This window comes from Symphalangus syndactylus, chromosome X (genome assembly GCF_028878055.3).
Source record: "Symphalangus syndactylus isolate Jambi chromosome X, NHGRI_mSymSyn1-v2.1_pri, whole genome shotgun sequence".
NCBI classification, from domain to species: domain Eukaryota; kingdom Metazoa; phylum Chordata; class Mammalia; order Primates; family Hylobatidae; genus Symphalangus; species Symphalangus syndactylus.
This window is the reverse complement of record NC_072447.2, coordinates 156091710-156118458: the sequence shown is the minus strand read 5'-3', so window position 1 is coordinate 156118458 and position 26749 is coordinate 156091710. Positions and strand designations below refer to the sequence as shown.

Below are 26749 nucleotides of genomic sequence, written 5' to 3'. Positions count from 1 at the left end.
AGGCGCCTCTTCCTCTCGCGCTCGGAGCGCCGGCCCTCCGCTCCGGGGCGGGGCGGGAAGCGGACGTAGGCGGAGCCTCCGGGGCCTCGCGAGGGCTGGTGGGCGGTGCCCGGCGGGCGCTTCCGGTTTCCGGCCGCGGGATGAGGGGCGGGGCCGGGGCTGCTGTGGGAGAGTTGGGTTGCTGCGGCGGGGCCTGCACGCTGACTGTGGGAAACTCGGTGAGCGGGCTCCGCGCGCCGGGCTGGGCTCCGGGACCGCCGAGGCTCCCCGGCCCATCGACGAGGGAGAGAGGCGAGCGGCGCGGGGAGGCCCGGGGGCCGGGGAATGTCGGGGCCCGCAGCCTACCTGGGTGTGAGGGGCAAGGGCGAGGGGAAACCGGGCGGCGCCTCTAGAAGCTGGTCTCGGGGGCGGGGCGGGGGCGGTGAAGCCCCACCTGGAGGAGCGGCCCGGCTGGGCCTCCGGGACGGTGTGCCAGGCAGGGGCCAAGTCGGGGGGACCCCCCGGTGCGCGCGGTCGGCTCTCGCTCTGCATGGGCGCTGTGGCCCGCGAGGGCTACTGGAAGGACCCCTGGCTTCTGAGGAGACTGCGTCTAGAACTTTCTCCGTATGGGGCCTTGAGGTGCTTGGTCCCGAATCCTGCCCTCTAGGAGTCGCTCTTGCGGGCCTCCAGCCCACCGGAGGCGAAGCGGCCCCGGGCGGAAGGCCGCTTGATCCTCGAGGGAGGTGCCAGCTTCTCTCCGTGGGCGCCGTGGGGACGGTGGGAGGCGGGGGCGTCGGCAGCGCTTGTACTAGGTGCGGCCTTGGGCCCGCCTGGTAGCGGGGATTTGGGCCCGCAGAGCGCCCGCCTCTGCGGCTGAGTTCTGCCTGGCGGGGAAGGCAGCGCCCGATGGGTGCCAAGGCGTCCTTCTCTTGGTGCCCTGGCACTGTTCTTCCCGAAGAACGCCTTTCAGTTAAACGGGCGTCGGAAATCTCGGGCTTCATGGGGCAGGGGTCGTCGGGAGAGGCCGCTGTGGACGTGTTGACACAGGTGCTGAAGGGGGGGCAGGTAACTGACCAGCGAACGGAAGTTTGTGGGGCCTGTGAACGCTGCTGGCCAAGAGGCCCTGCCGAGTGGAGCCCTGCTTCCGCCAGCGAATCAGAGACTCTGAAGCGAAGTGCAGGGGGTCAGGGTGGAGAGTGGCGGCCCCAGCCTCGCAGGGTAACTGAACTGGATGTTCTTGGCTGCCCAGCGCTTACAAGTCCTGTTCCTTTTGTGCCCTGCCAGGAAACAAGCTCACATCTCCCTGTGGGAAACCTTCTAGCAACAGGATGAGTCTGCAGTGGACTGCAGTTGCCACCTTCCTCTATGCGGAGGTCTTTGTTGTGTTGCTTCTCTGCATTCCCTTCATTTCTCCTAAAAGGTATGGCCTGTGGAGCAAGCAGGCGAGTTAGGCAGGAGGGTGCCTGTGCCCTAGCCCTGGGATTGGTGTGTGCAGCTGGTGGACCCTGGAATTGGGACCCGATGGAACAGGTAGAACCTGTCTGGGGTGGGGGGGCAGGGGTTGTGTTTGTTATTGCCAACCCTCCCCAGGGTTCTGCTTCGTCATGACTTGCTCAGTTCCTTTTCCTGTGTCCCCTGCCTTCTGGTCTTCAGAATGCCCCCGAGAGGCAGGAAGATCTATGTTACAGTTCTGGAAATGATGCCCTCCCGCCTGCTCTTGGTCCACGGGGTGCTGGGATGGTAGCGTGGGATTCGGAAGACTTGCACCACTGGGTCACGTTGTTACTGATTTGGTGACTCTTGTCCTCCTAACTAGTCTCACTGGCATTGCGCAGTGGCTGCGTGAACATTACTCAGCCTGTGGAGGATGAAGCCATATTCCCTTTTAATGAACAGAGGACCTGTTAAAAGTGAATTGGAGATTAATTTTAATTATGTATAATACCTGAACACGTCGCTATTTAAATTACAATATTACGAATAAGGTCAAATCTCCACAGGTATTTTTAAAGGCCGTTTTTTCGTGAAAAATTCTCTCTCATGTGATACCATAGAAAGTATGCAGTGCTGTCTGAGGAGGATTCTTGCAGAAAACCACACCTTCGTACAGTTGACAAGACATGCAGAGATAGAGGGCCCCGGGGAGCTTTAATCTGGGAAGCTTTAGAGGACAATCTGATTTCTACACAAAGCAAACTGGAAAAGCAAATGAAAGAGGGAGAGGGAAGGGGGAGCTTCCAGAATAAGAGGGATTTAAGACATTTATCTACCGAATGCCAAATCGGTACTTTGTTGGGTCCGGATTCAAACAAATATCGTTGCCTGCAGTGATTGGCATTTTCAACTCCAGCCCTGATGATGAGGGCTTCTTGTTGATTTGAACAGTGTATAAACACTTCTGAAGTCTCTTCTTAGAGCTGCATCCCAAAGCATTTGTGGATGGAAATGATGTGAGGTCTGGGGTCCATCTCATCATAACAGGGTGGGGGGATATAGACAAACCAAGGTTTATCATGTGGAAAGCCAGTTTAAAGAAATAACGTGTATGGGGCAAACATTTGAATATTACAAAGGGGAGTACAATGAAAAGTAAGTTTCCCTTTTCAGTGACTACCAGTATGTTTTCTTTTTGTTATGGTGGTTTTTTTGTTTGTTTTTGTTTTTATTTTGAGACAGAGTCTTGCTCTGTCACCCAGGCTGGAGTGCAGTGGTGTGGTCTCCACTGACAGCAACCTGCACCTTCCGGGTTCAAGCGATTCTCCTGCCTCAGCCTCACTAGTAGCTGGGACTACAGGTGCCTGCCAACATGCCCAGCTAATTTTTTTTTTTTTTTTTTTTTTTTCAGTAGAGATGGGATTTCACCATGTTGGCCAGGCCAGACTTGAACTTCTGACCTCAGATGATCTGCCCACCTCAGCCTCCCAAAGTGCTGGGATTACAGACATGAGCCACTGTGCCCAGCCAACTACCCATGTTTAAGATTAGTTTTCCAGGCTGGGAGTGGTGGCTTATGTCTCTGCACTCCAGCCTGGGCAACAGAGCGAGACAAAAAAAAAAAAAAAAAAAAAAAAAAGATTAGTTTTCCAGACATTTAGATCTATACGTAGACCAGCATCTTTTTTTTTTTTTTTTTTTTTTTTTTTGAGGCAGGGTCTCGCTCTGTCACCCAGGCTGGAGTGCAGTGGCACGATCTCGGCTCACTGCAACTTCTGCCTCCCAGGTTCAAGTGATTCTCCTGCCTCAGCCTCCTGAGTAGCTGGGATTACAGGTGCCACCACGCCTGGCTAATTTTTGTACTTTTAGTAGAGACAGGGTTTCACCATGTTGGCCAGGTTGGTCTTGCACTCCTGACCTCAAGTGATCCACCCACCTTGGCCTCCCAAAGTGCTGGGATTACAGGTGTGAGCCATTGCACCTGGCCTTTTTTCCAATAGTTTTGAACAGATGTCAAAGTAGAGAATTGCAGGCCACCGAGGCTGACTTTTCGTGGGCTATTCGGCCATTGGAGAAGAGTACAAAGCTGGATTTCCATTTTGCTCAGGGCCCTAGAGCCAGTGTGTGTGCTTTCTCTTTAGCTCCTGTCCTTTTTGTCTTCTTCACAGATGGCAGAAGATTTTCAAGTCCCGGCTGGTGGAGTTGGTAGTGTCCTATGGCAACACCTTCTTTGTGGTTCTCATTGTCATCCTTGTGCTGTTGGTCTTCGGTGAGTGAGCTGTGGCTGAGGGCAGCTACCTGACCTAGACCCTGGTCTCTGCTGCAAAACCCTTTACCGCTTTTGATGTGTAGCGTCCAGTTTTGGCTGCTGGGAGACAGACTAATGAAATGCTGTGTCTTTCTCTTGAGGGAAGGAAGAGCCTCCCTTTGCCCATGCTGCTGACTGCTAGTCGGTTCTTCACTTTGAGGCCCCTCTAGGCCGGGCATGGTGGCTCATGCCTGTAATCCCAGCACTTTGGGAGGCTGAGGTCAGTGGATCACCTGAGATGAGGAGTTCGAGATCAGCCTGGCCAATGTGGTGATAGCCCATCTCTACGAAAAATACAAAATTAGCTGGGCGTGGTGGCGGGCACCTGTAATCCCAGCTACTTGGGAGACTGAGGCAGGAGAATTAGTTGAACCCAGGAGGCAGAGGTTGCGGTAAGCCTAAATCGCACCATTGCACTCCAGCCTGGTCAACAAGAGGGAAACTCCATCTCAAAAAAAAAAAAAAAAAAAGAGGCCCGTCTAGCAGTGGGCATGGGCTTATACCAAGCAGTTTGTATGCAGCCTTATGACGGCCACCTTACATTGCTTTTTTTCAAGACTTTGGGAGAAGGGATGCCTTAGGTTTCTGAGGCTGCTTCTCAGGTCACTCTAGAACTGAAGCCAAGAGAAGCTAACTGGCCTGTGACCTTGGTCTGAGTAGTGCTGCTCACCAGTCACTTAAACAGCAGAATTGCCTGGAGCAGGGCCTCTAATGGGGGACTGAGCAACCAAGCACACAGTGAGCCTAGCTGGGAAGGGAAGTCCTGCCATTCCCTGTAGTAGTAGGAGGAGGACACAGAGATGTGTGGCAACATATCTTGGGAAGAGATCCTAGACCTCTCTGCATCTGGGCTAGACTTGAGGTTGTCCCAGGTCGTTCCAGCTCTGTAGTTCTGTAAACTCTAACATTGAGGTGCACACTAGCAGGTGCTTGAAAGATAAACTGGTCCAAGGGCAAGCAAGCTCTGGGATAAGGCCAGGCCAGGTGGTGTTAAGATGAAAGGCAGACATTTTGTAATGAAGTGGTAGGGTGACCATCTGGAGACAAGAATCAATAAAGCTCGTCTGACTGGTAGATGTTTGTTGTTCTGCTGTGGTAAGTGATCGATATGTCCCCCTGTTTGGGCTCCAGAGTATTGGCTTGGCTCTGCTGTGGACACCACTCTTGTCTCAGAGCTGTGGTGCCTGCCGAGGCGTGGAACACTCCTCCCACCGAGTCCCAGCAGAAATGCTGAGCGGGTGGGGGGCTGTGGTTCAGGGGAATGTGCAAAGCCTCACCCACCAGCTTCAGCATTAGGCATTTCTCCTTCCTGATGTCTCAGAGCCTGATAGGATATGTTCAGGCAGGACTGCCTCTGAACAGGCCAAGTGTTACCTGACAGCTTCCAACCACATAGGGTAGGTGCCAGCTGCCTGAGCACCTCAGTGTTCTGGAAATACTTGGCAAGGCCCCAAGAGGTAGCTCTTTCTAACCAGGGTTCTCTCCCTGAGCAGCCTCCAAGCCAGGAGTAGGTAGGTAATATATGTTCGTTCCCAGGCCACTGAGTTTTTGAACTGAGCATGTGTGTTTTGGCTTTTGGGTCTGGGGTGGGGGTAATAACTAGGGAAGGGAGGGACCATGCTGAGGATGATTCCCTCAGGGTCTTGCCCCTTCCCCAAACCAGAAGGAGTATGTTTCTTTCCTAGAGCACTGAGTGGGCTGGAGAGATCCTTTGCGGAATGCAGTAGTTGACAAAGCCTTCATTCTTTTTTGGGATCGGGGAACTGCTTGGAAGTTCTGGGGGGACATATGGCCATGATGACTGGCTGCTTCCTACTCTCATGTTAAGAAGCATAATCTAGAAAGATCTGCAGAGCCTTCTTCAAACAGAAGTGTTAGTCACAGGTACTAGTGAAGGGTAACGGGCATAACTAGCTAGAGCTGTGGCCTTGCTTGGGGGCGGGGAGGGTTGAGCAGATCCTCCTGGAGGGTGGAGTTGCTGAGGGTGCAGGATCTTCCCACCTGGGCTGAGGCCCGAGACGGAGGGCTGGGTTCTACTGTGGGACTTGGGTTAGTATTGCTCAGTCCCCCATCCCCACTCTTGGTCATTGGCCAAGGTGGTCCTTAGGGTGGTGGGATTCCTGGATGCAGGTGACAGTGTAAGGAAACATGTTTATCTTGTTTTTCTGATTACAAAAATAATGGGTAATTTGAAGGGGTGGCCTGCCCCTCCACACCTGTGGGTGCTTCTCGTTAGGTGGGACGAAAGACTTGAGAAAAGGAATAAGACAGAGACAAAGTGTAGAGAAGGAAAAGCGGGACCCAGGGGACCGGTGCTGTGCTTACAGAGGACCCACACCGGCCCCGGCCTCTGAGTTCCCTTAGTATTTATTGATAATTATCTTTACCATCAAAAAGATAAGGGAGTGACTGGACAATAGGATCATTGTAGGGAGGAAATCAGCAGTAAGACACATGAACAAAAAATCCTTGTAACATCAATAAGTTTAAAAGAAAATGCTGTGCCTTGAGATGCATATGCAAACATCTCCATAAACCTTTTAGCAGTATTGCTCCAGCAAGCCCCACCTTATTCCTAAAGGCAGTTTTCTCCTTACTCAGTAAACAAAGCACACAAAGGGTTTTACCTGGAGATGTTCCATCGCCCAGGGACAGGCAGGAGACAAATGTTTTTCTTTTTCTCTAGATTTAAGAGAATGGTGATGACCTTTAACCATAAGCAGCCTTTAGGCACTTGTTTAACAGAGCACATTCTGCACCGCCCAAAATCCTTTTAACCTTAAGTCACCACAGCACATGTCTCTTGCAAGGACAAGGTTGGGGGTAGGGTCACAGATTAACAGCATCTCAAATACAGAACTAAATGGAGTCTCTTATGTCTACTTCCTTCTATATAGACACAGTAACAGGCTGATCTCTCTTTCTTTTCCCCACAGTAATTATTCTTAAAAATTCAAAAATTGAATTTAGAAAGTTAAACTCCCCGTAATCCCGTGTCCCACAGGTAACCATCATGAATATTTTGTTGTGCATTTCCAGAGGCGTTTTTTATGCTGACGTCTTTAATAAAATGTCTACAGCGGTGGGATCATCCACAGAAAGTATTTATGTTTCCTTCCACATTCCTGCTAGGACATGGCAGGAGGAGCATTCCACGCCTGAGCTGGTAGCACAGCTCTGAAATAAGACTGCTGTCCATAGCAGAGCCCAGCCAATACTTTGGATTTTGCTTTTTCTACTTGCTGTACCTTAGACACCTTTTTTTTTTTTTTTTTTTTTGAGATGGAGTCTCACTTTGTCGCCCAGACTGCAGTGCAGTGGCGCCATCTTGGCTCACTGCAACCTCCACCTCCCAGGTTCAAGCGATTCTCCTGCCCCAGCTTCCGAGTAGCTGCAGATTACAGGCGCCAGCCACCATGCCTGGCTCATTTTTTGTATTTTTAGTAGAGACGAGGTTTCACCATGTTGGCCAGGCTGGTCTCGAACTCCTGGCCTCAAGTGATCCGCCCACCTTGGCCTCCCAAAGTGCTGGAATTACAGGCGTGAGCCACTGTGCCCGGCCAACATCTTTTTATAGCAATCTCATTCTTCTTAAAGATCACGTAGTATTCTCTCATGTGGTTGTGTCATAATCCATTCTTTATAAGCATCTTCGAATCATTGCAAATTTATGCAAATACTTCTGTGGGATAAATTCAGAGGTGGACGAGGGTATGAACGTTTTGCATTTTATACAGGTGTGCTGTTTTTACCCTTGCTAACAGCGTTTGAGAGTACTCGCTTCGTGGTGCCAGGGGATGGGCAGATTTTTATAATGCAAGATCAACATAAAAACCAAGCAGCCTAAAACTGGAAATTAAGAACCCCATGAGGCCAGTGCCCTGACTCATGCCTGTAATCCCCACACTTTGGGAGGCCGAGGCAGTTGCTTGAGCTCAGGAGTTTGAAACTAGCCTGGGCAACATGGCGAAACCCCATCTCTGTCAAAAATAGAAGAAAAAATTAACTGAGTGTGGTAGCACACACTCGTGGTCCCAGTCACTGGGGAGGCTGAGAGGTGGAGGTTGCAGTGAGCCGGGATCGTGCCACTGCACTCCAGCCTGGGTGACAGAGTGAGACCCTGTAACCCACCATACGAAAAGAACCTCGATACCCATACAATGACACCTTGCCCCTCTCATATGGGAGTCTATTAAGAGCATTCTTTAGGTAGATCTTAGTGTATTGACTTAAAAGGATGTCTCAGGATGCATGGGGAAAAGCATTAGGTTTGGTGTGGCTCAATTTCTACATTAGAGACAGATATAAATATATTTTTAACTGGAGCTCTATATGTCTAGCAGCAGCTCTTTCAGGAGCAGAGGCTGCTCACTGACTCAGCAATTAGAGACAGATGTAAATATATTGTTAACTGGAGCTCTATATGTCTAACAGCGGCTGTTTCAGGAGCAGAGGCTGCTCACCGACTGAGCAATTATTTCAGTGCCCACTCTGCACTCACAACTATCCCAGGCCCTGGGAATATAGTATAAAAGATTTCTGCTCTTACGAAGTTTGTAGTCTAGTTTGGGAGAGATGGACCCCAAAAATGTATTTAAGATAATTTCAGAGATGGATGTCTATTACGAAGCAGGTAACATAGTGTAATGTGACTAAAAATGACTTCAGACGAGGTGGCCACATTTTTATTGTATATACTGCTGGATGTGATTATGTTATGGGATCCTTTCCCTTTCTACGTTTTGGGTGTGTTTGAACTTTCGATGAGCGTGAATTCCTTTTGTAATCAGAATAAAACATCATAGATAATAAAACCCATTGTAAAGCTTTGAAATGAAACCCTTGACCCCTAGCTGGCATCCTGCAGGTCTTGACTCCTATTTTTTTGTTAGTTTGCTTGTTTTGTTTTGTTTTTTTCGAGACGGAGTCTCACTCTGTCGCCCAGGCTGGAATGCAGTGGTGTGATCGTAACTCACAGCAGCCTTGACATCTTGGGCTCAAGTGATCTTCCTGTCTCAGCCTCCCAAGTAGTTGGGACTACAGGTGTGTACCACCATGCCCAGCTATTTAAAATTTTTTTTTTTTTTTTTTTTTTTTTTTGGAGAGAGAGAGAGAGTCTCCCTGTGTTGCCCAGGCTGGTCTTAAACTCTTGGCCTCAAGCAGTCTTCCTGCCGTGGCCTCCCAAAGTGTTGGGATTACAGGTGTGAGCCACCACATCTGGCCTGGGTCTTGACTCTTAAGCACCTTAGGTCCCTGGAGCAGGCATTTCCATCTGCAGGTTCAACCTGGCTTATCATTGTGGGGGTTGGGGGGGCTATGGGCCAACTTGAGATGAACAGAACAAGATGCGGTTGGGGGCACCATGGGAAAAGGAAGCCATCCCCATTTCCAGAAACTCTTTAGGCTTGGTTAGCATCTTGAACTGCAGAGCAAGCTTGGGGCCTGTGTAGAATGGGGCCAGGGATTGAAAAGCTGGAGGAAGGAGTGGGTCTGAGGGTGGGAGCTTCCTTTTTTTTTTTTTTGAGATGGAGTTTCGCTCTTCCCCCGGGCTGGAGTGCAGTGGCTCAATTTCGGCTCACTGCAACCTCCGCCTCCCAGGTTCAAATGATTCTTTTGCCTCAGCCTCCCGAGTAGCTGGGATTACAGCTGCTCACCACCACGCTGGGCTAATTTTTTTTTTTTGTATTTTTAGTAGAGATGGGGTTTTGCCATGTTGGCCAGGCTTGTCTCGAACTCCTGACCTCAGGTGATCGCCCGCCTCTGCCTCCCAAAGTGCTGAGATTATAGGCGTGAGCCACCGCGCCTGGCTTGAGGGTGGGAGCTTCTGATAACAGCATCCCATGAGGGGTGTGTGTGCGTAGAAGTGGGAAGAACTGGGGAGGCCGATTTGAGGGAAGTGAGTCTGACCTGTCTCATGCCGCCTGTCTGCCTGGTATGGGCTTATCTTGCCCTAGTGTCCGCTAAATGCCTATGTTTCCTCTCTGCTCCACCACAGATGCCGTGCGCGAAATTCGGAAGTATGATGATGTGACCGAAAAGGTGAACCTCCAGAACAATCCTGGGGCCATGGAACACTTCCACATGAAGCTTTTCCGTGCCCAGAGGAATCTCTACATTGCTGGCTTTTCCTTGCTGCTGTCCTTGTGAGTGGGGGTTGAGGGGGCAGGTGCTGTGAAAGGAGCCGTGGGCTAGCCACGGACACGGAGCTCAGTGGGCTCAGTCTCCCCCTGTGACTTTGATTCCTCCTCAGTCTGTGGCCTGGATCCCAAAGCCCTGTCTGTGTTAGGGAAGCCACATAGTTTTCTCCTGACCTCCAGAGGCAGCGTGGAGAGTAGGAGAGGGCTGCCCGAAATATCAGAAGACCCTCACACACCACATACTCTCAGGCAAACAGATTACTATCTCACGGTCTGTTTGCATGGAGAGTGAGGTGTAACGGTAAGGCCTTGCCCTCCTCTGGGAGAGGACCTTCAGAGTTCAGCTCACAAGGGAGCGATTGAATGGGGGGCTCTTTGTGTCTGGGGTGCTGACCTAGGGACAGCAGGTAAAAGTGGCACGAAGAGGCCGGGTCTCTCCTCACCTCAGGGCCGTCCCCACGTGAAACTTGTAATGAGGGCATGTTACATTCCATGGCAGCCAGAGTATTTCTGATGATTTTTTTGGTAAAACTAAGTGCCTTGATCAGGGCCAAGGGTAACTAGTTGGGCAAAACTGGACCACTACGAAGTGCCTATTTGAGCCTGGGGCTCTGTTTGCTGCCTCCTGCTTCACATAGCCGTTCTGATCAGCAGGGCCTGGCTGGGAGGTGGATGGGAGCTCAGACCAAGGGCGTATGAAGGCATTGGAAAGGCGCTTGCTTTGAGGGTGGAGCTCTCATCACTTAATCACTTCTCAAAAGACCCCACCTCTTAATGCTACCGCAGTGGGGATTAAATTCCAACACATGAAGTTTGAAGGGCACTCGGACCATAGCACCAAGTGATTCTCAGGCTCACGGACAGTTATTCCCCGCTTGGTTTTGTGCCCCGAGACTCAGGAATCTCCATGCCCAAGAGATTCTTGCTCTCTAGTCACCTGGTGTACCCTGTTTTACTGGGTGCTACGGTGACTACTTGTCTTAAAGTCTGTCGTTTAGATGATCTTGTACTATCTGCAACCAAGTTGGAAAGAGGGGTGGAGCTAGAAAAGGCAAACACGTTTTTTCAAGATAATGGGTTTGATCACAGATTTGATCTACAAGCTTGCTATCTTCAAACTTAAGAAAGTCAGGAGGGCTGGGAGGAGTCAGAAACATACCCTAAATTTTTCAGGAAGTTCCAAACAAGTATTATCTTGTGTTCTGAGGCTGAAAGGGAAGCAGATCTGGAAGGCTGATTCTCAAAACCAGAATTCTGAGTGTGACAGTCAGCAAAATGAGGAAAAAAGACCACATTGAGGAGGGAAAGAGAGGAAACTAGGCCATCTACCAGAAAAGCTTCTAGAGCTTTAAGAATAGTATGGGAGAGGGGTGGGCTGGGTGCGGTGACTTACGCCTGTAATCCCAGCACTTTGGGAGGCAGAGGCAGGTGGGTCACCTGAGGTCAGGAGTTCGAGACCAGCCTGGCCAACATGATGACACCCTGTCTCTACTAAAAATACAAAAAAATTAGCTGGGCTTGGTGGTAGGTGCCTGTAGTGCCAGCTACTCGGGAGGCTGAGGCAGGAGAATTGCTTGAACCCGGGAGGCAGAGGTTGCAGTGAGCCGAGATCACACCACTGCACTCGAGCCTGGGCGACATCTCAAAAAAAAAAAAAAAAAAAAAAGGAATAGTATCGGGAAGGTGAAAACCTGCTGGGAGCTCTGAATCATGAAAGATATGGAGAAGTGGGGAGAAGGCAGTCCCTTTTATACGTCTGTGTAAGGAAGGAGATGGAGGGTAGGTGGTCAAGGGCAAAGGAAACACTAGGATGAGAAAATGGAAATTACAGATGGTCAAGAGTAGCATCCCTAAATGATGTACTTTGCACTTAGACTTGATGAGATTATGTCCAAAAGCTGTTGAGATCATCTGCAGATGAAATTGCCACCGAATCTTGAGGATTTGCAGAGTGGGAGAGATACTGGCAGACTGCAGCCTGGCAAACATCCCAATTTCCAAAGGGAGGAGAAGGTAGATGAGGAATTGACCTGGGGAGGGTTGACTTTGATCTCCAGCCATGCTCTAGAAAGAATAGCTTGTATGCTTTCGGAAAAGAAGAGCGGGATCATTGGTGACTGCTATGAATTCCCGGAGAAGTTCTGTCAGCCGTCTATAGATGGAGTGTAGATGGATTTTTAGCGTGATGCTTGCCAGTCTGAGTCTGTTCTTAAGGACCGGATGCTGAAGTGTGGGGAAGGTGCCAGCAGAACAGTGTAGTTAGGTGTGGTCCTAACCCACATGAGTGGCTGCCATGTGGATTGGCTCCATCCACACATACACATAGAAGCCTTAGGGGGCTCACTCTTTTTTTTGAGACAGAGTCTCACTCTGTCGCCCAGGCTGGAGTGCAGTGGCTCAATCTCGGCTCACTGCAAGTTCCGCCTCCCGGGTTCACGCCATTCTCCTGCCTCAGCCTCCCAAGTAGCTGGGACTACAGGCGCCCGCCACCATGCCCTGCTAATTTTTTGTATTTTTAGTAGAGATGGGGTTTCACCGTGTTGGCCAGGCTGGTCTCAAACTCCTGAGCTCAGGTGATCCGCCCGCCTCAGCCTCCCAAAGTGCTGGGATCACAGGCGTGAGCCACCGCGCCCAGCCTGCTTTGTTTTTTAAGTGTTTCCTGCAAGCTGCAAATGGGCTGCATGGCCGTAAGGCTGGACAAGAGCATCACACAGAAAGCCAAGTTCCTCTAGGGTCACAGCCACCATCTTAGATTTAACTTTTAGACGAGCAAGGAGTATATATTTCCGGCAAAATTCCAGAAATGACTAGGTCGCTTATGGGCAACTGGTGAATCCACACTGATCCCTGGGATCACCGTTTCCTTTTCTAAGAAGTCACGCAAGACCAACCACATGGCTTTTTTGCATCAGGCTACTGGATGGGAACACGAGAGGGTGCGGCAGCTGAGCCACTACACCCAGCCTCCACATGCTTTTTAAAAACATTCCCGTGTTTAAAAAAAGTTAACCACAGGGCTTTAAAGCACCACATGCTTTAAATGCCCCTTGGTGACTTGAATGTTCTACTCAGTTTATCATGAATGTTTTTCTGGGACAACTGACCTGTTTCCAGCATATATATATATATTTATTTATTTATTTATTTATTTATTTATTTATTTTGAGACAAGGTCTCGCTCCATCACCCAGGCTGGAGTGCATTGGTGTGATCATGGCTCACTGCAGCCCTGCTATTTTGCCTCAGCCTCCCGAGTAGCTGGGACTATAGGCATGTGCCACCACGTCCTGCTAATTTTTAAATTTTTTGTAGAGACAGAGTCTTGCTCTGTTGCCCAAGCTGATCTCAAACTGCTGGGCTCAAGAAATCCTCCCACCTCATCCTCCCAAAGTGCTAGGATTACAGGCATGAGCCACTGTGCCTGGCCTCTTCAGCATTCTTGAGTGTTCCTGAGTGTCTACCCAATTCCTCATTGGTGGACGTCGAGCCTGCAGCTCTGTTTCTGATGTCATAAACAGTGGCCTCAGCTAGTCAGCTTTCTTTGGGCCTCCTGATCCTCTTGGAGCACCAGTGCCACTCCTATTATCTGTCTCTTTCTTTTTTGTTGTTGATTTTTTTTCTTTTTTTTTTTTTTTTTGAGACAGAGTCTCTGTGTTGCCGAAGCTGGAGTGCAGTGGCACAATCTCGGCTTACTGCAGCCTCCGCCTCCTGGGTTCAAGCAGTTCTCATGCCTCAGCCTCCCAAGTAGCTGGGACTACAGGCACATGCCACCACGCCTGGCTAATTTTTGTATTTTTAGTAGAGACAGGGTTTTGCCATGTTGGCCAGGCTGGTCGTCTCCGACTCCTGGCCTCATGTGATCTGCCTACCTCGGCCTCCCAAAGTGCTGGGAGTACAGGCATGAGCCACCACACCCACCCCTCTTTCTTTCCGTGTTCTTCATGTCCCGCTGAGAGGCTCAGTTCTTGAACACAAGCAGGTACTCATGGCGCGAGCAGGTACTCATGGCCTGAGCAGGTTAGATGGTTAGGAGTTAAGGGTTCCAGACTTCGTATGCAACTTTTCTGAGTGGTAGAGAGCCTGCCTAGTGGGTATTTCAGTACTGCTGGGATGCGGTCACCTGTGTGGATTAGTATTTTGCAAGGGTGTATGGGCTGGAGTGGAGCTGGAGAGCCTAAAGTGGGGAGACCAAGTTAGAGGTTGTCAATGAGACTTGCTGGGAACCTGAACTGGGGCAGTGGTAGCAGAAGTGGGGAGAGGGGACAGACCTGAGAGGCCCAGGTGGAGTTGAATCAGCAGGCTTTTCTAGTCTCTGGGAGTCTGAGATGATCTTGGTTCTGCTCTGGACTTGCGGAATGCGAGGACGCAGCCGCCTGCTGGAAAGGGAGCTCTGGCTGCCCATGGAGTAACACTATCGTGCTAGGTGTGAGGGCTGGTTGCAGAGTGGGACTTCTGGCCAGGCCTGGGGACAGCAAGGAAAGGAGGGGACAGGGAGAGCAGGGGAGGCCTGGCAGATGAGCAGGATAGGGTGCTTCCGGGCAGTCGAGCTTGGGTTGCTGGCTTCACAGAGGTATTGAGGCCGGGACAAAGGGAATGTGACGGCAGGATGGATTCCAGCCTCCAGCAGAGTGATAGAAGATCGGGGAGCAGAAGGAAGAGGGAAGCAAGATCAAGAAGGAGGATGTGAGCAGGTTAGTGGCCAAGGAGGGGAGCACGTTCCAGAGAAATCCTGGTGCTTGGCACTAGTTTTCAGCAGGACTGGGCTTAGGACACATAGGAGGTTAGCCTGAGAACCTCCGAGTAGCCCTTGTAATTGGGAAAGGGGGCCTGGCCTGAAAGGAAACATCACACCTAGAAGCAAGCCTGTACCCTTGGCCCCCCATAGTCTGCTGCTGCTGCTGCCTGGGATAGCAGTGGGAGAGTCCCAGCCTCCCAGCCAAAGCCTTCCTGAGCTTTTGTCCTGCCACTGCCACTACTGTCTCAGTCCTGTCACTTGACCCAGAAGCCTGGGGCTGATCTGCCCTTTCTTCTTGTCCCATGTGACTGCCCAACCATCGTGGCCATTTCTCAGTGTGTGGCCCAGCAGGGTGAGGCACTTTCACGTTGTCAAGTAGCCAACCTCCAGAAGTCTTCAGCCTGCAGAGCTGGACTCCACCCATGAAACAGCCTGTAGATGTCACCTCCTAAGCCTCTCTCACAACCCTTGGGACCACTGCTGTGGTGGGGCCGCCACCATCCCATATAGACCAAGTGGGCTCCCTGCCACCTGCCTTCCCCCCTTTGGCCTGTGCACCCCACTTCCAGTGGCTTGCTATCACATGGATCCTCCAGGACGCGGCTCCTCCACAGTCTCTGCTTCGGCCTCCCCCTGTCATGAAGCAGCCATGTGGGTCTCATGGGAGAGCCTCACGTAACACATGCTCTCCCCCAACTTGATTCTCTGAGCATTTTGGGGGCCTCTGTGCGGAACACCCCCTCCAGCTGCTGGCCCAGCCGGCACCTCCTCTTTGTGAATCTCCGAGGCTTCCCTGTGGAGCCTGTTCCGAGGGGCCCACACCATGTCCCTGGCTGACCCATAGTGCTGTCCTTGGGTCCCAGGGCAGCCTGCACATGCAGCTCTGAGGCGTGGCATTTGGCAGGGTTGCCCATCATGGAAAACCTGGGCTCTTCCTCTTTAGACTGTTAAGCTCAGTGCCAAGGGCCTGGCACATATGAAGGGCCGCTGAAACCTTTGGTGACTGAATGGGCTGTCCTGGGCTGACGGCGACAGCTTTAGGTGCGTGTCTGGGTTGAACTTGTCGGGCTTTTTAGACAAGAAGCCCAGCTTTTCAGGTCTTAGGAGCTATGAAAGTTTGTGAAGATGGATGCATCGGGGCCACCTCCAGGGGACCACACCGGATGAGCCGCTGGTTTCCACTTGTGGAAGACTCCGGCAGTCGCTCCTGTTCCCTTCCTGCCAACCTTGCACTTTCGGGGCACAGCTAGCAAGAGGTCCTCTTGAGTCTTGGAGTGTGTTGGGGACGGCAGCTCCCTCTGGGCTGGGGTTTGTGTGTTCAGAGGACCTGCACTGCCTTCTCTGCCTTACTCAGCTTAAATGGCGGTCAAGGTTAGGCCCAAAGTGCTGGTTAGCAGCCAGTCGCAGGAAGGCCCCTGTTTGTGTGGAAGCCCCTTGAATTTTTGCTGACCTCAACTTGATCCACAGGCATCTTTTGTTTCCTCCTTACCCCTCCAGGGTAGAATCCCATCGTTGCTATTAGCCCAGATGGAGCTGCCCATGCTTCTCTGCTGAGCTGCTTTTTCTTCTTTTTTAGGTTGAGTCATCTAATCACAGACTACCTTTGCCTAAGTTATCTTACCTCACTCGGTTGCTCTCTACCCTCCAGCTTACCCCAAACCTCTCAGATAGCTGGTTTTAAAAACCCCAGAAACCCAGCTGGTCTATGTCACTTGTTCTCAAGAAGAAGGGAGGACAGGCCAGACCCACACCTGCCCCTTTGCCCTGTGCTTACTGCACTGTCCTCAGGATGGGCGAGCTCCATCTGGGTCGTGGGCTGGAGCTGCCACACGGCATGTTCTCATTTGAAACGGCCTCCAATTCCCCCAGCTCTAGCCCTCCTCTTCCCGTCTTCTCTAGCGTCTGTGTGCTGGGAGGCTACAGGGAAGGCCACGTGGCTGTACCAGAATGGACTTGGGGCATCCCTTTGGGGCAGCCCTCTCGGGTCTGCTCTAGGTGACTCTCCCAGTTGTAACCTGTTTTCCTGATTCCAGACTGGTGGGTAAGAGTCGCCCAGGGCAGTGGAAGCCCTGGTGTTAGTCATTCTTCTTCACTGAAGCCTTCCTGAGGCGTCACCTGACTTGCTTCCTTGCCTGGGCGCTGCCTCATTTTTTTCTTCCACAGCTGGGGCATGTTCACCCAGAGTTCACTGGCCACCCTGCGGTAGGCCTGGAAAGTCAGCAGGTGGCGCTGGGACACCGGCTTTCTGCGGGCTGGGGGTAGAGGAGTGAGCTTGTGTGAACACCATGTGTATGCAGGGGCTGGGGGTTGAGTGACTTGACTCGCCTGAAACCCGTCAGCAGGGCAGGCCAGGGGTGGCCACAGCATGGAATCTTTTGGTCGGGACTTGCTCCTTCCCCATTTCCTATTAAGCCCATGTCCTCTTCCCCTTGCTCGTGGGGGAAGACAGGGCTGCCGAAAAGTGCTTATGAGCCATGGCTCTCCCCACTTGATATGGTTGGCCCTGTTTCTCTAGAGTCTGTGGAGAGGTTCTGTTTCTCCTGCCTTCTCTGGTTTACTCAACCTTTTATAAAAGCATGATAGCCCTGCTCAGTGTCCAACAACATTCTATCAAGAAAGCCCAGTCAGATTGAGGCATTTGGGGCTGCCATGTGTCTGCCAAGGCCACATCTGCATTCTTTTAAGTTTCGTTCACTGGCCTTTTTTTGGACCCCAGGCCATTCTATTGGTGACCACCCTGTATCTGTAGGAGATGCCTTTGGCTCTTAGGTTCTTTCCTGTTTTCTGGAAATGAATAGCTAAGAACAGTGATTCGGGTAAGATTACTTGGGAGATCCAGCAGAGGCAGAAGCTAAAGGCCATGTTCCGTGCCCTGTCCTGGGGGCCTGGGAAGCTACAAGGGAACAGACAGAAACGCACGTTAATGTGCCTGAGTGACCCAGTGTGAGGGAGCAGGAAAATGTTCTAGAAGGCTGGCTCCCAGGCTGAAAAATGCCAGTGATCAGAGAGGACCTGGTCTGCATTGCTTGGGCCCTGGGTGAGGGCTGAGGGTATGAGGACGCAGAGGCTGGAGCTCTGGGTTGTGCCTTTAGGTCGCGGCAGTGAATGTTTTTTCCCCCTGCAGCCATGAGCCTGGCTTGCCCATCAGCACGGGTCTGAGACGGCACCTTCCCACTCCTGTCTTCGGTCTCCTCTGTTGCTAGACTGAGCAGCTCTGTGTCTGCCTCTGCCCCTCTTGGTGCCAGGCTCCCAGGTGAACACAGGTGCAGTCTAGGCCCAGGGAGATTCTGTCCAGCCTTACATGCAGCCTCAAATCTGTCCCCTCGCCTGTCAGGGAGCACTTCCTCTCCTGGGAGTGGGATCCAGTCATCTGGAAGCCCAGCCCCGCCCCCCCCCTTTTTTAGCTATACTTGCTGGAGTGGGCGGAAGACCCCTTTTCAGTGTGCCAGGTATGGGAGTGCAGAGATGAAGGCACAGTGCCCAGCCCAAAGACCTTCGTAGCCTGGTAGGGCAGCCATATAAACGGATGGCAGCCACTCAGAGAACAGAGAATGAGGTAGTTACATGAGGGTGCCTAGGGGGCTGCTGCAGGAGCCCCCAGAAGGCGTCCCTCTGATGGGGTGGGTGATCCGAAAGGGTTTCTGGGGGGAGGTGAAGATTGAGCTGGGTCGAGAGGACATTCTGGCCTGGAGGACTGCCACACAGAGCCAGGCATGTTCCAGGAATGGTGAGGGGTTAGGTGTTACTAGAGTAGGGGGCCACGTGGTTAGTGAGGGAGCAGAGCTCACTGATGGCGTGCGTGCTGGCAGCAGGTGGCTTAAGCAGAGGGCTGACGTGGTCGGATTTGCCTTGCTCTGGGAGGTGGATGGGAAAGCCGTATGGCGGCAGATAGGGAGGAGGCGCCAGCAGTGGGGATGATGGCGGGCATGTTTGCAGTTGACATGGAAAGCACTGGGTTGTGGCTTGGGCTGGGGGCCAAGAGGGCCGAGTCTAAGGCGGTTTGCCTGCTTACCACTACAGTAGGGGCTACACGAGGTGGTCAGGTCAGGCAGGTCAAGTGAAGGCCCGTTTTCGACAAGCTGAGTCTAGAATGTCTCTGGGGACATCCAGGAGCCAATGTTTAGTGGGAGGTTAGGTATGAGTCTGGGCCGCAGAGAAAACCCTTTCAAGGATAAGAGTGGCTGGGAAGAGAAGGTATAGGGTGTCATCTGAAGAGTACAGACCCCAGAGGGAGCAAAATAACAGTGGGAGGAGGGTGTTGCGAGGGGACCTCAGGAGGGTAACTTAGCAGCAGAGCAAGGGGTTCAGGGTGACCGCCGGCCTGGGCGGTTAGGAGGCCACTGGTGGCCCTGCTGCTGGCTTGGAAGGGCAGGCCTTGGCCAGCCTAGGTTGGGGAGTATATGTGAGGGAAAAGACCAGGGGCTTGGGCAGGGTGACTCCAGGAAGGAGGCAGTTGAAGGTGAGGTTCCTGGAGGGGGAGAATGATCCTGGGTCATCCAGTAGGAAGAGAGAGGACCTAGAAGGTGTGAAAAACTGTTGGGCTGGGGGTGCAGTGGGAGGAGTATGCCCAGGGTGCTGTGGGGGCGGGGAGCGCCTGTGAGGGTTGGCAAGAGGAAGGGGAACCGGGGCCTGGCAGAGAGGAGCCCCAGACTGTCTCAAGGCTGGGAACTGAAGGCCTGGGCTGGGGCTGGGCAGGGTCAGGCTTTCGGACAGACACGGCGTGGATCTTGCGCTGGACTTTGTGTATGTCCTGGCCTATCTTGGAAGCCCTGGTTCTCAGTAGCCGGGAAAGGCCTGGGATGGTCCGAAAAGAGCTGGGCCTCTGCTGCACTGCCGCGGAAGCATTTGTGTTAGCTATTTCCCTGGGTACTGGGGTGACAGCCATGGGCACTCACCAGCAGCCACTTGCCTGGCCTGGTGGCGGGGAGTATAGCCTTCAGTCTTGCTTGGTCCTCTCTGTACCACCAGGTGGCATGACCTCCACCCCTCAATTCCAGCTGGGAGGAGCGGTCCTCTTCCTCTTTCTACATCAGTGGGATCTTCTCTGGGGCTGGGCAGCTCCTTGCCAGGGGGCTGGGTCTTAGTCAGACTTGCCTTTCTTTCTAGGCCCCTCCGGTGACTTCTGGCCATGCCGATGTGAGTCAGATGCGTTGTTTCTCTCTGGCTCCTAGGGCGCTCAGTAGCTTCCTCCACCTTCAGGCTGCAGCCCAGTGGGGGGCAGGCTGGTGGGCAGCTGGGGGCTGAGGCAGGGAAACCTGAGCCCTAGGCCATGAGGTCCTGGGCCGCTAATTTTAGAAAGCACATGTCACTGGAAACTCTCCTTCTCTGCCAGGAATCAATGGCCTGGCTCTCCTGGTGCTGCCAGGGGCCCCTGGAAGCCTCTCCCCAAACCAGGAACCTCAGGGGCATCTCCTGGCCCGGGTGGGTACTTTCTGTCCTGAGTACATCTGGAAAGGGGCTCTGCCGAGGCCCTGGACAGCCATGGCTTGGGCCAGGGAGGTAGCTCACCTTGTCTGCTCTCTACTTTCTCCAGCCCTTCCGGGCTGCTCCTGGCCATGAGCAGAGGCTGTGAAGTGTGAAGGCCTGGCTGGGGCAGGAGGCCACTACGACTCTTCTGAGTAAGCTGTTGTTGAAGCACCCTGGACTAAGCAGATTTGTCTCTTCCTTCTCCCAGGCCCTGTGTGACCCTTGCCTTCTGAGGTGTGTGAGAAAGCAACCCCTGCCTTGTTGTGACTGTTTGAACGAGTCCTTCCCTCCTCTCTTCCTGCCAGCTAACATCTTGGGGCAAGGGTGAACCAAGGGAAATGAAGTGGCCATTCCAATCTCTGTTTGGGGACTAGCATCTGCCTCCAGCTGCCACCTGTTTGCCTGTCTCTCCTGGCTGCTTCAGATAGGCAGCGTGTGCCTGTGTCCTGATTCCTCTACACCCTCCAGCCCAAGAAGACCTCATTTGGGGTGCTGTTACATAACGGCTGTGTTCCAGCGCAGCCTGCATGACGGGTTGGGAAGGAGGCTGGCCAGAGAAGAGAGTTCTGTCTTACGTTGGGACCTGGGAGCTGTTCCCTTGTTAGTTTAGAGAGTAGAGTGGTTCCGAGCTCAGGTTCTGGAGTCAGGCAGACATAATTTGGAATTCCAGCCATGTCCATTTCTGGTTTTTGGCCTTGGGTACATTGATTTACGCTGCTGAACTTCTGTTTCCTCCTCTATAAGCTGGGGCAGTGATAGTAACTTCCTCATCAGGTAGATGTGAGGATGCGGCCTGGCATGTTGGAAGTGCCCAGATTGATTATCTTCTCTCGTTGCTTTACCAAGGCAAGCCCAGCCTCGCAGGGAGGAAGGTGGTGCTGTGGCTTGTCTGGCACGTCTAGGCCCCGACCCGGAAAGTGCCGCGTTCCGGGACCTCATGCTGTAGCGAGGCTCTTCCCAGCCCCCCAGGCTCCTGCTTCCAGCCCCTCTCAGAGCTGAGGGTGGCCGTTGGGCACAGCGACAGAGGACAGCTCCTGGGCCCCACCTTTTCCCTCACGCTGCCAGCACCAGGTTGGCGGCTTCTCGCTCGGCTGCCTTGGCAAGAGGGCAGGCCCAGGCTGGAGCCAGGTGTGGAGTGGGAGCAACGAGGAGGTGCTCCTGCCAGCCCTTCATGCTCTTTTTCTCACTTCTCCCTTCTTTTTGTAAATAATCGCAGCCTGCTTAGACGCCTGGTGACTCTCATCTCGCAGCAGGCCACACTGCTGGCCTCCAATGAAGCCTTTAAAAAGCAGGCGGAGAGTGCTAGTGAGGCGGCCAAGAAGTACATGGAGGAGAATGACCAGCTCAAGAAGGTGAGCCCAGCTTCCCGACCCACCATGGGGCATCCTGGTGTTACACTGCAGGAGCCACATTCTTTAGGGCCTCAGTGGCCACTGCTAGCCTGTCACGCTGGGAAATGAGCCTGAAAAGCCAGAGTTGGGTGGAGGCGCAGAGGGGAAGTCCTCAGTGGGGAGGGTATGCCCGCTGGAGGCGTCTGTATGCGTGAGGGTCCCGGTGAGGAGGAGGGTGTTGCTGCTCTCGTTTCCATCCACTGCTTCCAGTCAGACCCTTCCCTGAGAAAAACGGCCCCTCAGTGAGCCAGGCCCTCTGCTGTGAACCGAAGGCCCTCAGCTAGGCCCTTGTTCCCTGCAAGATTGCCGCACCCCCTCTGGAACTTGGGGTCTGTGGCATCCCTCAGTGCTGGAGAGGAGGTGGGGGCAGGGTAGTTGGCCAGTCTTAGACATCCTGTCAGGAGGTGAGCTGCAAGGCAAGCTCGGAGGGATGTGGATGCAGAGGTGGAATAGAGCTGGCCAGGCAAACTGGGGGCTCCTGACTGCAGTGAGCGGCACTGTGTGGGGAGCACAAGGCACCGCCATCCGCGGAGGGGTTGGTGAGCGCCATGGAGCTGCTGAGCCCTGCTGCTCAGGAAGGAGGCAGGGCCAGGGGCCAAGGCAGGCAAGGCGTGCCCGGCGAGCTGCAGCAGGTGGCCACGCTGGCGCTTCTCTTCCCCTCGGCGGGCAGCCACGCCCTGGCCTTTGCCTAGGAGCTGGGAGCAAGTGGTGGCTCGGTTCTGCGTTGACATTTCCAAAGGGGCGAGTGGCCAGGGCAGCTTGAGGAACCGCAGCTCAGTGGGGAGGATGGGGCTGGAGCCTCTCCCTCCCTCCCTCCTGAGTAACCCTGGCCTTTGGCACTTTTCCCAGGGAGCTGCTATTGATGGAGGCAAGTTGGATGTCGGGAATGCTGAGGTGAAGTTGGAGGAAGAGAACAGGAGCCTGAAGGCTGACCTGCAGAAGCTAAAGGACGAGCTGGCCAGCACTAAGCAAAGTGAGGCTCGACCTCGTGTCCTTCCCCGAAGGGAAGTCCAGAGGAGCGTCCTCTGCCCGCTGCTGCCCATTTTGTGCCAAAGTATTAGTAACAAGCCTTACACGCACTCTCGAGGGCTGGTTGAAAACAAACAAATAGCACCCTGCGCCTCCAACCCCAATGCAGCCACGCTTAGCCCGCAGGCCAGTGAGGCTAAGTGGTTTGAATGGGGCTCAGGAGGAACCAGGCTGCAGTTGGTGGGCCTCGATTGCCCTGCACTAGAGCAGTGCACGCTGGGGCTTTCCCGTCCAGAGTGTGGCACGGTAGCCCCAGCATGCCTGGGGGCTGAGAATGAGGGGAGTGTGGGAGTGGTGTTCGGGAGGGAAGTGGGCGGCTCCCAAGCGGCCTGCCTGTCTTTGGTCTCCCACGCATAGACTTAAGTCTGGGGCGTTTTTCCCCAATACCACAGGCCTCGCCTGCTGCTGCTGTCTGCAAGGCATGGTTGTCATTGGGTCTCGCTTTCAGGCTGGGATCTTCCTCCCTGTCTCCCACTCTCAGCCTCCCTGGAGGTTACCCTTGCCGAGAGCCACTAGAGTACCCCTCCGTTAAAGGGACTGGGGGATGTCCTCTGTATTTCTTTTGCTTTATCTTAAGCTTTTTTGTCAGCCCTTTCCCTCTACTTTGGAGGCCTGCAAAAGCAGAGGGGCTTTATTTTGAGAAGTAGGCTCCTGTATAACTTCGTTTGAGATAGATTTGGGCCAGTTTCTGGTGTCTGTAGCAGTCGGGGTTTTTCCCCCTAATTCCTGTCTTTTCATTTCTGTTTTCTTGGTCATTTACATCATTTCAAGAACTAGAGAAAGCTGAAAACCAGGTTCTGGCTATGCGGAAGCAGTCTGAGGGCCTCACCAAGGAGTACGACCGCTTGCTGGAGGAGCATGCAAAGCTGCAGGTCAGCCCTCCCGTATTGCTGCGCCCAGGGCAGGAGAGCAGAACAGGATGAGGCAGCCCCTGTGGGTGCGGAGGGAACCTTCCAGGGGCCGGCTGCCCTCTCCCCCACTCCCCCTGGCCACCTCTGCCCTACTGAGTGGGACCCTTCACCGGGCAGGAGAGGGGTGGCCTGGCAGCAGATGTAGGCACTTGCCGAGGCGGCCCTCAGGAGTGGCACTGGCTCACTAGGCTCTGAGCCTTCCTACCTTCGTTCTCAGGCTCAGTCCATGGTTTGGGGCCCGGTCAAGAGCAAAGAAGCAGGTGAAACTCTGGGACCCACTGCTGGCCTTCTTTCCTAGAGTGCTGGGGGGTGACGTAGGGCAAAGATCTCTGGGCAAGTGAGGGCACAAGGTGTCAAAAAGGCACCTCCCCTAGCAGGTGCTAGTTGTGGCCATCACCTGCTGCCCTAGGCCTGATCCGAGTCCTCAGACTAGCTTGGGTGCACCAGGCCGCATCTGGAAGCCCAGGTGGTCTTGACGTTGGGAGTGAGGGCCACATAAATACTCCTAACTTTGGACAGCTGGCCTCAGTGCTTGGTGGCCCAAGTTTGGGCACCACAGCAGGTGGGGAGGAAGGGTCCAGCCTCAAAGGGGGCACCCATGCCCTCTGTATAGGGCAGGCTTGGCAGGCGGGACTTGGGCTTCGAGGGCACCTGTCAAAGGTGTGCAGAGTTGGGAAGGGCCTGATCAGGTCTTGAAGGGGACTGGATGCCTTGCTGTTCTCTGCAGCCAGGACTCAGCCCCCAGTGAGGTCCTGGCAGTCCTGCCTGGCTGGCGTTAGGTCCAGGGCTTTCCCTAGAGTGTGGGCCAGTGCTGACGCTCCCACCCTGGCAGGCCTTTGGGTGCAGCTGGGGAGGGGCCCCTTGCTCACTTGAATAGCTGTCGTTAGGAGAGAGGGGAACTGATTTGGACCTCTGGGGCATGGGGCTGGAGGTGGCAGGGGAGGAGTGGACCCGGCCAACCTACTGCTGTGGGATTTCTGTCCCTTTCCAGGCTGCAGTAGATGGTCCCATGGACAAGAAGGAAGAGTAAGGGCCTCCTTCCTCCCCTGCCTGCAGCTGGCTTCCACCTGGCACGTGCCTGCTGCTTCCTGAGAGCCTGGCCTCTCCCTCCAGTACTTCTGTTTGTGCCCTTCTGCTTCCCCCATTCCCCTCCACAGCTCATAGCTCGTCGTCTCAGCCCTTGCCCACACTCTCCAAGCACATTACAGGGGACCTGATTGCTACACGTTCAGAATGCGTTTGCTGTCATCCTGCTTGGCCTGGCGCAGCCCTGGCTTCCATGCCTGAGCGTGGAGGGCACGAGTTAGTTGTAGTCCGGCTTGCGGTGGGGCTGACTTCTTGTTGGTTTGAGCCCCTTTTTGTTTTGCCCTCTGGGTGTTTTCTTTGGTCCCGCAGGAGGGTGGGTGGAGCAGGTGGACTGGAGTTTCTCTTGAGGGCAATAAAAGTTGTCATGGTGTGTACGTGGTGCGGTGTGTGACTGCGGCCATGGGGAGGGCTCTGCTTTCTCTCCTGCCTGGAGCCCCCGGGCGGCCACAGCCCTTCAACCTGTTTCCCCCACTGAAGGCCAGGCTCACACCTGTTCTCGAAGGCCCTGCTCTCTCTGTCTTCCTGCTCCCTGGGCTGGGCCAGGCCTCGCTTCAGGGCCACCCGCCGAGTGTGTGTCCTGTCTGCCTCCCTGGGTGTGGGCAGCTTGGGAAGCTCACTAAACCGGCGGGGCTTCCGGGTAGACGACTCGCTTGCCTTCTCTGGGTTCCTGTTCGTCACATTTGGGACAGACAGAACGTGGCAGAACGCCACTAGTCACTCCCTGCCCCACCCCCTCCTGAAGGTTTGCAGGATGACCTCTGACTAATGCCAGCTGGGAGAGGAGACTTGTCCTTGGCAGTGACCTGGAGCTGGCCCAGGGCAGAGCTAGGCAGAAAGGGGCTGGGAATGGGCTGGGGCCCTTGGCCCTGAGAACGTGCTGGGTGTGTGCCTGCCACCAGAGAGCTGTGCTGGCTCCAGGGCGTCCCTCCCGTGGCTCCCTCAGAGCTGTGTCTTCCAGGCCTACAGCAAGCTAGGCCAGAACCAGGGCTTCCTGCCTGGCGCCAGTGCCCAGGCCCCTGCACTGTGCTGCTCTCCAGTAGCACATGAGGAAGGCAGCCCCCGCCCGCAGCACAGTGCTCCCACCCGGCAGGGCCTCTGCCATGCCTGCTGTCTGCATGAGGACTGGGCGGAAGGGTCAGGGGAGCAGGTTAGAGGTGTGTCTCCTGGAACTGGGGGGACCCCTGAAGGATGTTGATGCTGGCAGGGTAGCTGACGGCCTGCTGTGCATGCTCGCTAATGCCTGCCCTGTTCGGGCCCAGGCCAGTGGTTCCCTTCTCTAGCATCCTGTCGCCCTTCCTTTGTGCTCAGAGCACAGCCGCCTCATGACGAGTTCTGTCCCTTTCCAGGCGATCTGAGAGGTGGTGTCTGAGGGAGTAGGGGACACGTGGGCAATACCCTCTGGTTGCTGTGCCAAGGCCGAAGGTTGATCCCACTTTTCCAGGAAGTGTTCTCGGCTACCTTGGGCCTCCCTGAGCTCACCCTTCTCTGAGCTTTGAAAGGCTAAAGTCCAAATGGGTGCTTCCCTCACCAGCCCTGATGGCTTCTTCCGCTGTTCTGCCTAGGCCAGCAGCAGACAGAAAGCTGCACGAGGCCAGCTTCTGGAGCGCCCTTTCTAGTGGAGTGATGGAACAACAATGGGGCGGGGGGTGTGGGCACAGGCTCTTAGAGATGAAAATGGAGGCGCTTGCCCAGCCTAGACTGGAGGGCGGCCTGCAGGCTCGCGCTTTCCTGGATCAGCTTCTGTTCCAGGGCACCTGCACCCATGGGCGTCCTGATCTGTTTTCTTACCCATCTTCCACTAGACTGCGAGCTGCTTGAGGGCAAAGCCTGCTGCTTGTTGATCTCTGTGTCCTAACCCCTGATGCAGGAGCTAAGTCCTGAGGTAATGGTGTCTCTATTTCAGAACCCACTTTAAATGACACGCCTCTGTGAAGTTTCCTTTTTTCAATGTCTTTTTTCTGTGTGTTTGGTATCATCGTGGTCCATGAGGTGGCTTGGAGGGCATTTGGCCTGGAGGTGCAGAGAACAATTAGCAGAGGGTGATTGTCATCCAGGCAGAGACCTGGCTGATTGCATAAAGCAGTTGGCCTGAGCTCAGGGGTCCTGAGGGTGACCGTGGGCTGCAGGACAGTTGGAGTCGGTTGGGGACAGGGGCTGTGTGAGGGCCTGGGGCACCCTGGGGAGAGGTCTTGCCGATGTTGGGAAGCACCTTTGCAGCTAAGGAGGGCCAGGCTGGAGATCTGGGAGCTGCCAGCAGGCGGGGTTCTTGAAGG

General features: G+C 54.0%; 1 protein-coding gene across 8 annotated transcripts; it reads left to right on the top strand.

The window, feature by feature from the left end:
- Positions 1 to 47: 47 nt before the first annotated feature.
- BCAP31 (B cell receptor associated protein 31) lies at positions 48 to 24850 on the top strand. 8 transcript variants are annotated; one of them, XM_055267136.2, is made up of 8 exons: positions 48 to 65; positions 1264 to 1399; positions 3582 to 3682; positions 9717 to 9864; positions 21276 to 21411; positions 22300 to 22423; positions 23251 to 23351; positions 24382 to 24850. In XM_055267136.2, the coding sequence occupies exons 2-8, from the start codon at positions 1308 to 1310 to the stop codon at positions 24418 to 24420; spliced, it is 741 nt and encodes a 246-aa protein (XP_055123111.1). In that variant the 5' UTR covers positions 48 to 65; positions 1264 to 1307; the 3' UTR covers positions 24421 to 24850. The 8 variants fall into 8 exon arrangements, with proteins under 8 accessions (XP_055123111.1, XP_055123110.1, XP_063491442.1 ...); XM_055267135.2 differs by lacking the exon at positions 48 to 65 and adding an exon at positions 115 to 218; XM_063635370.1 differs by lacking the exon at positions 48 to 65 and adding an exon at positions 165 to 291.
- The last annotated feature ends 1899 nt before the right edge of the window (positions 24851 to 26749 follow it).